This window comes from Marmota monax, unplaced genomic scaffold (genome assembly GCF_021218885.2).
Source record: "Marmota monax isolate L192 unplaced genomic scaffold, Marmota_monax_Labrador192_F-V1.1 WCK01_AAM20220418_F8-fsc00014, whole genome shotgun sequence".
In the NCBI taxonomy this organism is placed as follows: domain Eukaryota; kingdom Metazoa; phylum Chordata; class Mammalia; order Rodentia; family Sciuridae; genus Marmota; species Marmota monax.
The window spans coordinates 17,046,203-17,058,437 of NW_026695222.1; the positions used below are offsets into that span (position 1 = coordinate 17,046,203).

The 12,235-nt window shown below is 54.8% G+C and overlaps 1 protein-coding gene across 4 annotated transcripts in view; it reads left to right on the plus strand.

The window, feature by feature from the left end:
- Dlgap4 (DLG associated protein 4) overlaps nt 1-12,235 on the plus strand; it is a 124,533-nt gene that overhangs the window by 39,241 nt on the left and 73,057 nt on the right. For all 4 annotated transcript variants that reach the window (XM_058575400.1, XM_058575402.1, XM_058575399.1 and 1 more), the window contains exons 4-5: nt 7,753-8,823; nt 11,859-12,100. In XM_058575400.1, the coding sequence (XP_058431383.1) occupies nt 7,825-8,823; nt 11,859-12,100 (1,241 nt within the window). In that variant the 5' untranslated portion in view covers nt 7,753-7,824. The remainder of the gene's footprint in view (nt 1-7,752; nt 8,824-11,858; nt 12,101-12,235) is intronic.

Below are 12,235 nucleotides of genomic sequence, written 5' to 3' on the forward strand. Positions count from 1 at the left end.
TCTCTCCCATTGGGCAGCTCAGATCCTCTCCAGCTCCCTCCCTCTGACTACCTCATTCATTAAGCAGCTTTTTTTTCCCTTGTGGTACTAGGGATTGAGCCCAGGAGTGCGCGACAATGAACTACATGCCCAGCCCTTTTTATTATTTATTTTGAGACAGGGTCTCACCAAGATGCTGAGATGCTCTTGAACTTGAGATCCCCCTGCCTTAGCCTCCGAAGTGCATCACCATGTTTGGCTTCATTGAGCAACTTTCTGTTGTGCACCTACTATGTACCTGCTCTGTGCTTGGCACCAGGGATACAGTGGAAAATGAAACAGGCATGTGGTTCCTTATCTCTCAGAGCCCACAGAGCATGGAAGACATTAATCAAGAACATAAGGAACAAAGAAACATAACTAGAGACCCTGATAAGTGTTTTGAAGGAAATCACTGAGAGCGTTTGGAGACAGCAGGATGGGATGGAGGAGCCTCCTTAGAGGCAGGTCAGGGGAGGCCTCTGAAGAAGTGATATTTGAATGAAGACTTGAATCAATAGAAGCAGCGAGGTGTGTAAAGAGATCAGAGGGAAATGTTCAAGTAGGGGGACAGCATGGGCAAAGGTCCTGTGGCCACAGGGAGCTGGGGATGCTGGAGAAAAAACTAATGAGATCAGCATGGCTGAGTGAGGATGAGGGGACTTTCACGGATTTAGAGGAACTGTGAGGGATCCCATCTGGCTTTTTCAAGGACAACTTTATGATCGGCCTCCTTAGGCTCTTTGTTCTGAGGGTCTAGGAGCCTCTCAGTCCTTGCCTCTGTGTTTCCTCACAGATGAGTGCTGAGCAAAACCTCAGCTGAGGCCAAGCAAGTTTAAATGGGATGTGGTCACAGATCAAGGTCCCTACTGTGCTCCTCACCCTCAAATCTGTGCCCTTGCCCCAAGGAGCTGCAGTGGCCACATCCTGGGCTCATGTAGAGTCCACGCTCAGGAAGGGCCCAGGAATCCTGCTGTAACTGGATGCCTCCAAGCAGCCAAGGGACCCACAGCAGGGTCTGTGTCAGTCACACGTCCTGGGCAGCCAGTGCCTACAATCTGGTCAACCAGACAACCAGCTGACTGAATGTCACGCTTTTCAAACAGTTGCCATGGGCACAAACTTAGGCTGGAAACAAGTCAGACCTTGACTTTGTCAGAACGAGAGCCTGGGAGCTCAGCGGTGGGAGTCCACCCCTCCCGGCTGGTGACGTCACCACCAGTTTCTCTTCCAACACGGGAGCTTTAGTGACCTGCTCCTAGCCCAGCCATACGACACACGTGTGTTCTCACGTCTTTCAGAGGGTGGGGAGCCCAGAAGCCACCCACTGCTCGGCCTAGGATCCCTCAGGACACTACAGTCGAGTTGGCAGCTGGGACTGGGCCCTCTGAAGTGGCCTCCTAGGTGGCTCACCCACGTGGCTGGCAGAGCAGGGCTGGCGGCCTCAGCTCCTCCCACACGTACCCCTCCTTAGGGCGCTGAGCACCTACCACCACAGGGCGGCCAACTCGCCCCAGAGAGCAAAGCAGAAGGTGCCATGGCTGTCCTGACCCGGACTCAAGCCACACCCAGTCATTTCCACAGCACCCTGTTGTCCCACAGGCCGCCCTGGTGGTGCTTGAGGACATGTCTCCTGGAGGTAGGCATCCCCGGGGCGAGGTGGAGGCGTGGGCTTACCTCCCCCCAGCCAGAGCTGCCTCACGCCCAGCGTGCCCCAAGGTTGTGCCCACGGTCGGCCCTCAGGGCAGGTCCTTAGGACTGGCTTGACTGGGAAACCTCCCCTCCACCTGGTTTCCTGGCCCCCGAGGCCTGCCCCACTCTGTCATTTCACACGGTCTTTAGGAACATCTACCTCATCCAGGCCCTGTGCTGAGTGCAGCGCACCCATTGTGCTGTCCTGGGCCACTGAGGGCACGCATCTGGTGAGATGGCAGCAAGGGACTTTGGGACTGTTGGTCAGTCGGTCGAGGTGGCCTCTCTGGAGGCAGCGGTGAGCTGAGGCCCAGATGAAGTGAAGGAGAGTCGTGTGGGTCGGCGGCCAGAGCAGGAAGGGCAAGAGTGGGAACTAGTGAGCCACGTTCAAGGACAGACTAAGGCCCCAGGGAGAGCGGGTCGGCACAGGGGGCCAAGGAGAAGCTGGCTTTCCTCCCAGGCCCGGGAAGGACCTGGGTGAGAGGGGGTGCAGGCCCGGCCCCTGGTGCGCTGAGGGGTGGCGGGACGTGGGGAGTGCTGGGGACATGCTGAAGGCCACGCTGGCCGTGAAGTATCTGTTGCTCACGGGACGTGGGTGAGAGCCAGGGTGGGTGTGCGTCCTGCGGGTCTGGGCCGAGCTGGCTGGAGAACAGGGTTGTCAGGCACTGGCCTGGGCAGGCTGCAGGAGCAGCAGGTGGGGGGGTCACGTACTCCATCTGGGGCTGCCAGACATCCAGGGTGACATGTCACTCAGGAGTCAGAGAGATGAGTCTGGTGTTCGAGAACAAGATTGGGCAGAAGATAGGAGTTCAGGAGTTGTCAGATACAGGTGGCGTTGAAAGCCTCCTCAGGGAGAGATCAGCGGAGGGAGGGTGTGCCGAGCACCTCTAGCCGGGAGGGGTGTCTGGGGAGAGGTAGCGAGAAGTGCAGCAAGAGCTGGAGGGGAGGACAGGCGACGTCCAGAGACAAGGCACGGCTCAGCCTGCCCCTGCCTTCCTTCACCCCTAGCCCAGGCAGCACCAAGCCCTGAGCCCCACAGAACTTACCTTTGCCCTTCCGCACATCATGTAGAGGTTCCTACATGGAACACTCAGCCGTTCCACTCCTTCATTTCCAGACCTCATCACTCAGTGCACACCACCATGATCCACTATACTTGCCCATCTCTCCTTCACTGACAGAGCTCAGCATGGAGCAGGTCTCCCCTCCCTTCATTTAGACTCTACCTCTGTTAATGCAACCTTAGACAGAACCAACCTCTCAAAGAGCGGCAAATAGAGAAGATATAAGTTGTGAATGGTTAAAGGACCTGAACTGGTTAAAGGAAAGAGCTGTAAAGACGGAAGCACAGTGTGTAATATCTGAAAAAATGATTTGGGGTTAGGTCGATGTGGGTCTTGTTTGCCGCACCAAGGAGTTTGGACTTGAGGAAGGAAGAGGGGGCCGCAGAGAGTTCTGAATCAGGGTAATGATGCAGCAGGTGAGTTGTGCTTCTGGAAGAGCCATGCTGGGTTCTGTTCCTGGCCTTGTCCCTAATTAGTGTTCGCTGGACTGCTCTGGCTCCAAGTCAAGGTGGGGCGGGGGGAGGCCCTGTGCCGAGGCAGGTGGTGAGTAGCTGCTGCAGGCACAGAGGCACCGCGGAGCAGAGAGGCCTCCCGAGGCACAGCTCCGCTGGTTCCTCCGCGATTCCGCGATTCCACGAGGGCAATGAGGCTTGTATTAATGAGAGGCAATTACCGGCACCCGGACGGCCTAAGTATAGCTCATTGACAAAGGCAGCCCGCTGTGCTCCGCAGGTCAAGGCTGCCTATTTTAAGACCTCCCCAAAGCTGAGGCTCCTGCCACCCCTGAGTGTTGGGTGACAGAGGAGTTGGCGCCCAGCGAGCCAGAAGCCCCAACTGAGGGAACCAGAGTGACGACACTCAGACCATCTTCACACAAACCCCCGCTGCCTAGAGGGGGACACTGAGGCTCAAAGCGGGGAAGGGACTAGCCAGTGGCTACAGCAAGAAAAGAGCAGAGCCAGGATTTGAATCCAGGTCCCTGTGCTGTGCAGCTGCCTCCACCTGAAGCCTTGGGCTGTCCCCAAGAGCACAGCAGAAGGTGGGGAGGAAGGGGTGGGGACTGGCCTTGATCAGGCACCAAAGTGCCACAATTCGTCCTCAATATAATCTTGAGAAGTAAGATCATCTTGCCCATGTCATAGAAGAGGAAACTGAGGTTCAGAGGGAATCATAAGACTGCCAAATGTTCTGCAGGGAGGAAGCAGAGAAGTGGAATCCACTGCCATCGTGCCTCAGCAGGCTCCCCAGGAAGCCTGGAGGACCTGAGATGTTCCCAGGAAGCCTCAGGATGCACACAGGGGGAGATGCAGAATCGGGCAGGGGAGGCGGCGGGCCTCACTGCCGTCACAGAGTCACTCAGGACGAAACGGGCGAGCTACCCATCCTAGTGCCCAAGCAACCACCAGTGATGGGATCAGGCTGCCCCTGGGAAAGGAGCGGAGCCCTGGAGAGGCATCTCTCCTTTGGCTGAGAGCATTGTGCAGCAGGAACGTGGCCGAGAAGAGTGGTCTTAGCAGCCAGGAGCTGGAGAGCATTAGTGCGAGGGGACCTGGGTGGCCACAAGGCATCCCCTGCAAGTTCGTCTCACTCCACCCAGGGAGCCCTCAGCAACATGGACTCAGTTTCTTTGTGGAACTATCAGGCCAGGGGGTGCTGGGGGAGAAAGTCCCTCAGGGTTAATGAGGCAGGAAAGAGCAGGTAAGTGGTCCCACCCGGGGAAAGGAAAACACCACCCAGAATCTGTAGGTCCAGGTGCGGTGCAGAGACGGCTGAGGTAGGGTGTCTCAAGTTTGAGCCCAGCCTGGGCAACCTAGTAAGACCCTGGCTCAAAAGAGAAAATAAAAGGGCTTGGGATGTAGCTCGGTAGTAGAGTACCTACCCCTGGATTCGATTCCCAGTACCAAAACAAACAACAACAACAAAAAAAAAAACCCTATACGGACAGAATAGAAGAAAATATTTGCAAATCATATATATGAAAAAGATTTAATATCCAGAATATATAAAGAACTCCTCAAACTCAACAACAAAAATGGCCAACAACCCAATTATAAAACAGGCAGAGGACTTCAATAGACATTTCACCAAATAATTCATACAAATAGCCAATAAGCACATGAAAAGATGATTCACACCATGAGTCATCAGGGAAATGCAAATCAAAACTACACTGAGCTGGGCGTGGTGGCACACACTTATAATCCCAGTGGCTCAGGAGGCTGAGGCAGGAGGATCTCCAGTCCAAAGCCAGCCTCAGCAATTTAGCAAGGCCCTAAGCAATTCAGCAAGACCCTGTCTCTAAATAAAATATAAAAACAGCTGGGGATAGATAGGGTTCAGTGGTTAAGCACCCCTGGTACCAAAAAAAAGAAAGAAAGAAAGAAATTACCAGCGGCTGGGAGAAGGGGGAAGATTACAATTGCTGCTGAATGCACACAGAGTTCCTGTTTGGGATGATGAAGAGGTTTTAGAAATAGACAGTGGTCGTGTTTGCATGACATTGTAAATGAACAAAATTGTACATTTTAAATGGTTAAAATGGCAAATTTTATGTTATTTATATTTAAAAATAAAACCTATGGGAAAAGGGGACTCCATGGAGACGGAGAGCACACTGGAGGCTGGGAAGGGGCCTTGGGGACGATTGCTTAGTGGGTACAGAATGGTACAGAATTTTCTGTGGGGTTATGAAAAAGTTTTAGAACTAGATGGAGTGGTCATTACACAGTACTGTGAATGTACTAAATGTCACTGGACTGCACACTGTAAAATGGCTAATTTCATGTTATATGATTTTCTCCTCGATTAAATAAAATGGGGGAAAACTATGGAGAAATAAAATCTATGAGCTGCAGCCAAATAGGCATTCCGGGGGAGATTTTTAGCCTTTCTTTGACACATTTATTGGAATATAAGGATGTCAGAGAGTGAATGAGCTAGGTTTCCAACCTAAAAAGGTGGGAAAGGAGCCAGGCACAATGGTCCACACCTATAATCCTAGCTACACAGAAGGCTGAGGCTGGAGGATAGTAAGTTTGAGGCTAGCCTCAGCAATTTAGCAAGACCCTTTTTAAAAAATAAATTTTAAAAAAGAAAGGGCCATGCCTGGAATCCCAGCAGCTCAGGAGGCTGAGACAGGAGGATCGAGAGTTCAAAACCAGCCCTAGCAACAATGAGGCACTAAGCAACTCAGTGACACACCTTTAAATAAAATAGAAAATAGAGCTGGGGATGTGGCTCAGTGGTTGAGGGCCCCTGAGTTCAATCCCTGGTACCCCCCGCCCCCAAAAGAAAGAAAATGTCCTGGACCCAGCTTTGACGGGGATGATAGGGAAGTAGTTTCCAGGAAGCAGTTTGAACCCTAGAACTGCACTGTCCAATCACAGACAATAAACTAGCAAACAAGCAAGTGTGTAGGAGTTTCCAAGACTGAAGAGAATATGAAGAAACTGAGCAGGGCAAGGATCCTGGCTGACAGGTGGAGAGCAGAAGGTGGGTGAGGCTGGCGGAGCTGGCAGGGCCCACTTTGCTGAGGCACCTCGTCCTGCCTTCCTGTCTTGCCTCCTGTCTGCACCTCAGCTGGTGGCGTCAGCCCCAGCACTGTCCTCTGCTGGGAAACCCTGGAAGCCAGCTAGTCCAACTTCCCCATTTTAGAGGTAGGGAAACTGAGGCACAGTGACTGCACCCAAGTGCCACTGCTTTGTGAGACCTTGCTCTGTTCTCAACTCTGGGAACTGTTCCAAGCTGTCAGTGCTTCATCTCAATTTGGAAATGATGGGCTGTGAGCTTATGGGTCTCGTCGGTCAGAGACCCCCAACACCTGGCCTGAGTTCCATCTCAGATTTAGTGAGGGATAGAGCAGATTTGGACAGAGGGTTTATATTTGACATAAGGATTCCTCTGCTTATCCAAATGAAAAGTTGGAAAACGTGCTCCTACTGCAAGTAAGACAAGCCCCTGTCTGGGTCCCACTCTTTTATTTATTTATTTGGCACCTGGGATTGAACTCAGGGGCACTCAACCTTGCTAAGTTGCTGAGGCTAGCTTTGAACTCATAATCCTCCTGCCTCAGCCTTCTAAGCTTCTGGAATTACAGGTATGTGCCACCACACCTGGCTTTGGTCCTTTTTTTTTCAGCAGGGTTTGAACTCAGGGGCACTCAACCACTGAGCCACATCCCCAGCCCTATTTTGTATTTTATTTAGAAACAGGGTGTCACTGAGTTGCTAAGCACCTCACCATTGCTGAAGCTGGCTTTGAAATGACGATTGTCCTGTCTCAGCCTCCTTAGTTGCTGGGATTACAGGTGTGCACCACTTCGATCAGCGGTCCTATTCTTTAAAGGCCTCTCTGACTCTCTGAAGGGCTTTGTTCTTTCCCATAAGACAAGAATTATTCAGGAGACCAGGGGACATGCCCACTGAAGCCCACACCCCTCTAGGCTGCACCCTGGATACTGGGGACCCTGGGATTCTCTGTCTAAATGACCCTACACTGCTCCCAGGGCCAATGTGGGATCTCCCCAGGGGAGACCAGACCTCCTGGGGACCATTCATGCTGTTGGAGCAGGTGTGGACAGGGCCTGGACTGGGTTGGGATACACTGGTCACTGCTCCTCATGATGAGAGACAGACTCCACGTGGAAAAGGCTGGGGCGGGAGCTGTCCTGTTCCCACCCCGCACTCTACCATGGAATTCGGAGGATGGGGGAGCTCTGCTCAAGGGGCTTGCGGGTTATGATGAAGATCTATGCATCCAGCTGGGAGAGGAGAGGTGGTCTGCCAGCAGGTGGCTGGCGGCAGCCATCACCTCACTGACACCAGAGGGCGTGGCCTCCCCGTGGGTTCTCCTCCTCCACCCCACATGGCAAGGGCAGACTCCCTGACTTTGGTCCCCCAATGCTGAGGTCCGTCCTTCCTGGCATCCTGGCCCTCCGAATCCAGCTGAGCCGCTGAGCCCTCTCTTCTTCTCTCCCTAGGACAGCAGCCGCCCGGGAGCAGTGACCCGGGCGCCCCGCTAGGGCAACGGCCCCGCCCCACGGGCCGGGATCATGAAAGGCCTCGGTGACAACCGCCCCCGCCACCTTTCTGACAGCCTGGACCCGCCACATGAGCCCCTGTTCGCAGGGCCTGATCGCAACCCCTACCTGCTTTCGCCCACGGAGGCCTTCACCCGCGAGGCCCGCTTCCCCGGGCAGAACACCCTCCCAGGGGACGGTCTCTTCCCGCTCAACAACCAGCTGCCGCCGCCCAGCAGCACCTTCCCCCGCATCCACTACAACTCCCACTTCGAGGTGCCAGAGGAGAGCCCGTTCCCCAGCCATGCCCAGGCCACCAAGATCAACCGGCTGCCCGCTAACCTCCTGGACCAGTTTGAGAAGCAGCTGCCCATCCACCGCGATGGCTTCAGCACCCTCCAGTTCCCCCGAGGTGAGGCCAAGGCCCGCGGTGAAAGCCCTGGCCGCATCCGCCACCTGGTCCACTCTGTCCAGAGGCTTTTCTTCACTAAGGCACCCTCACTGGAGGGCACAGCAGGCAAGGTCGGTGGCAATGGCAGCAAGAAAGGTGGCATGGAGGACGGCAAGGGCCGGAGGGCCAAAAGCAAGGAGCGGGCCAAGGCTGGGGAACCCAAACGGCGCAGCCGCTCCAACATCTCAGGCTGGTGGAGTTCTGACGACAACTTGGACGGCGAGAGTGGCGCCTTCCGCAGCAGCGGCCCAGCCTCCGGGCTGATGACGCTGGGCCGCCAGCCTGAACGCACCCAACCGCGCTACTTCATGCATGCCTACAACACCATCAGCGGGCACATGCTCAAGGCTGCCAAGAGCAACACTTCCGACCTGACTGCCCCACCACCCCCGCCAGCACCCCCCGCCACCTGCCCGAGCCTTGGGGTGGGCACTGACACCAACTATGTCAAACGGGGCTCCTGGTCCACTCTGACCCTCAGCCACGCCCATGAGGTCTGCCAGAAGACCTCAGCCACCTTGGATAAGAGCCTACTAAAGTCCAAGTCATGCCACCAGGGTCTAGCCTACCACTACCTGCAGGTGGGTGTCTGCCAGGGTTGGGGTGGGACGAAGGCTGGGGATAGGGGCACTAGTTTTGAGGCCTGTCTTGTACTGCAGATTTACTTGGGACGTTGCTTCATTCTGAGCCTCAGCTATGAAATGGGCTTCTGGTAGTACCTTCTAAAAGAGGATTCATTTGGGCTGGGGTTGTGGCTCAGCAGTAGAGCACTCGCCTAGCATGTGTGAGGCCCTGGGTTCCATCCTCAGCACCACATTAAAAAAAAAAAAATGAATAAAGATATTGTGCCCTTAGAAGGCAAATCTAGAAACTGTGCCATCCCATCCCCCTCCTGCCTCCTGCCCACCACTTCCATCAGACTGGCAGCTCCTTGAGGACAAGGACCACATCTGATGCAGCCATGTGTCCCTGGGGTCAGGCATGGAGGAAATGCTCAGGAAATGTGGGAAGGGTAGACGGACAAATGGACAATTCTACTAACACAGTCCTGATGATCAGGATGCTGGGAGAGGAGTCAGAGTGGGAGGTGGCCAGCACTGAGGGCTGCCAGCCCTGGGGGCCTAACTCAGCTGGGGGGTGTCTCTTCTTTCACATGCTAATGGCTATTGAGGCTGATGTACCAAGGCCACACAGCTTCAAACTGGCAGAAGGCTCAGAGACATCACTGCTGCTGCACAGTCCCAGGGGCTCTCAAGGGCAGGGCGAGCGGCTGTGAAATGCTGGTTGGGGGTGAGGGTGCAGAGCCACACCCAGTGCTGTGCGTGGAAGTTTCAGGAAACAAATCACAAATGAAAGGCACTGCCTCTGTAGGTAGTGAGCAGCTCATCCAGGGGGTGTGCAAGCAGAGACCTGGTCAGCGCTGGGGAAGTCATATTAAATGCATTTTGACTGAGATGAACTTCAAGGTTTGACAGAGCCCTGAGTTCTTGTCATTCTGTATAAAACTCCAGAGACAGACTATGGGGGGGGGGGGAAGATTTTTTCTTTTCAATAGGAGGAGGTTGAAAGCTAGGCAGCTTTTTAACTGTATTGGGGACCTCTGGGGCTTTCAGTCTGCCTCCTTAGTTTAGACATCAGGGAGCATGGTGCATGGCCTGGCTCCCTCTCAAAACAGTGTGGTTGGATCTGATCAGGTGGAAATGCATCCATAACACCATAACTGGGGCTTGTGCTGCTTGCTTGGGTGACAGCGAGCAGGTAGTTAGAAACACGGTCTGAACTTTGAAAAAATGCCTGAGAGCAATCACCTCAAAAGAGAAAACATACATTTTAGCACATAGTTTCAGAAGTTTCAGTCCATGATCATTTGATTCTCGTTTCTGAGCCTGTGGTGAGGCAGAGCATGGTGGCAGGGAGCATGTGGTAAAGCCAAGCAGTTCACCTCATGTTAGCCGGGAAGCAAAAAGAGGGAGGAGAAGAAAGGGGCCAGGGACAAAATATTCCCTTCAAGGGCACACCCCCAGTGATCACTTCCTCCAACAGCGATCACTTCCCCCACCTCCCAACAGTCCATTAAGCTATGAATCCATCAGTGGATGAATCCATTAATGAGGTCAGAGTCTTCATGGTCCAATGACGCCCAAAGGTTGGGGGATATTTAAAATCCAAACCGTAACAGATGCACAAGGCCTCATTCCTTGTGGGCAGTGGGGATAGACTAGCTAAGATTTGGGGAGGTAGAATTTGCAGACCATGGTGACTGGCTAGGCAGTCAGCAGGGGGAGTTATGAGAAGGCTAAGGGGGCCTCTGGGGTGGGGTCATCCCAGACGGGACCCTGTCAATGCATTGAGGGCATAAAGAAGTCTGGGTGCCTGTGTGGGAGTGTGCATCTGTGCCATGACAGAGGGTGTGCTTGCTGTGTACCCTGGAACATGTGGTCTGGGTGTCTGTGGTGAAGTGTGCAGCCCTGGCAGTGGCACCTGTGTGTGGCAGGGAGGACACAGTGAGGTGGGAGCATGGTGAGAGGTGTGTTCAAGTGCAGGGGTTGCTGGTGAGAGTAGAAATGTGCGGTGTGAAGTGCGCCTGCCCTGTGTGCTGGTGTGTCCAGGTGAAGGGGTGCACTGAATGAACCAGCTGCCGGTGTGTGTCACTGAGGAGTGTATGGTGTGCTGGGGGCACTTACTAGGAGCCTAGAGAGGATGGTATGCCTGCTCTGTGTGTGTTGAGATATGTGGACACAACAAAGCCCCAGCTCTGAGTTCTGCAGCATGGAAGCGCTGAGATGTGCATATCAAGTCCCCTGTGTGTACGTAACAGTGTAAGTGACAGGAGAGTTACACTGTGTGCATTGCCCCAGAGCAGCCAGCAGAGCCTGCCCTCAGAAGGGCAAGAGGTCCCCTCAGCTGTTACCTCCACCATAACCTCTGGAGACCAGCCTGCCCTCAAGCTGTGGCCTCACTTGCCTCTATCCTGGCCCTGTTCCCTGGGTGCAGCCCCTGGGCTCAGATGGTAAACAGCCCTTTTTCCAGCTTGCCATATGGCTGCCACTTCCAGGCAAACATTCTGTTCTCCATACCTCAGTTTCCCCATCTGTGAGGCAACGAATGTTGACTCTGGGTCCCCACCCCCATGCTGATGTGCCAGGGACCCCTGACCCCCATTCTAGGGTCAAGCTGTGCTTTTGGGTCTGGAAGCCTCTCTGCTAGCGACTTCCCTCCCTCAGGCCTGGTGTCATCCATGCAGTGGGATCACAGGCCATCCCCTGGGATGACATAACGAAATGATGGGAGGTAGTGACTGCTGTAGAGGCCACTGGGACCCCAGGGCCTTGGAGTAGTTTTGCTGGGGCAAACCCAGCTAGGATCCATAGAGGGGTTCAAGACTCGTTCAAGGGCATACAGTAAAGCTGGGACAGAAGCAGTTCTTGAACCCAGAAATCCCTCCGGGCCCAAGGCTCTGATCTGACGCTGTGGTTTCAACGACAGTAAAGCAGCATAAGAAGACCCAACTCCCCGAGGTGGGGAACAATCCTTCGTGACCCATTTTCCAGGTGATGAGCCCGGGGCCTAGCTGTCCCCCGCACTCCTGCAGAGTCCTAACCCCCGATATCCCCAGGTGCCCGGCGGAGGTGGAGAGTGGAGCACCGCGCTGCTATCCCCCCGCGAGGCGGATGCCACCGCCGAGGGTCCCATCCCGTGCCGGCGCATGCGCAGCGGCAGCTACATCAAGGCCATGGGTGACGAGGACAGCGACGAGTCTGGCGGCAGCCCCAAGCCTTCACCCAAGACCGCAGCGCGGCGCCAGAGCTACCTGAGGGCCACGCAGCAGTCACTGGGAGAGCAGAGCAACCCACGCAGGTGACCGTGCCGCCCCGCCCCCTGGGGTCCCGCCCACAGGCGAGCCCTGCCCTCTCGAGTCCTGCGCTCTAAAAGGACCACCCTCGTAACGGGAGCCCCGCCCACGTGCTAGCCCCGCCCCTTCAGGTGCGACCC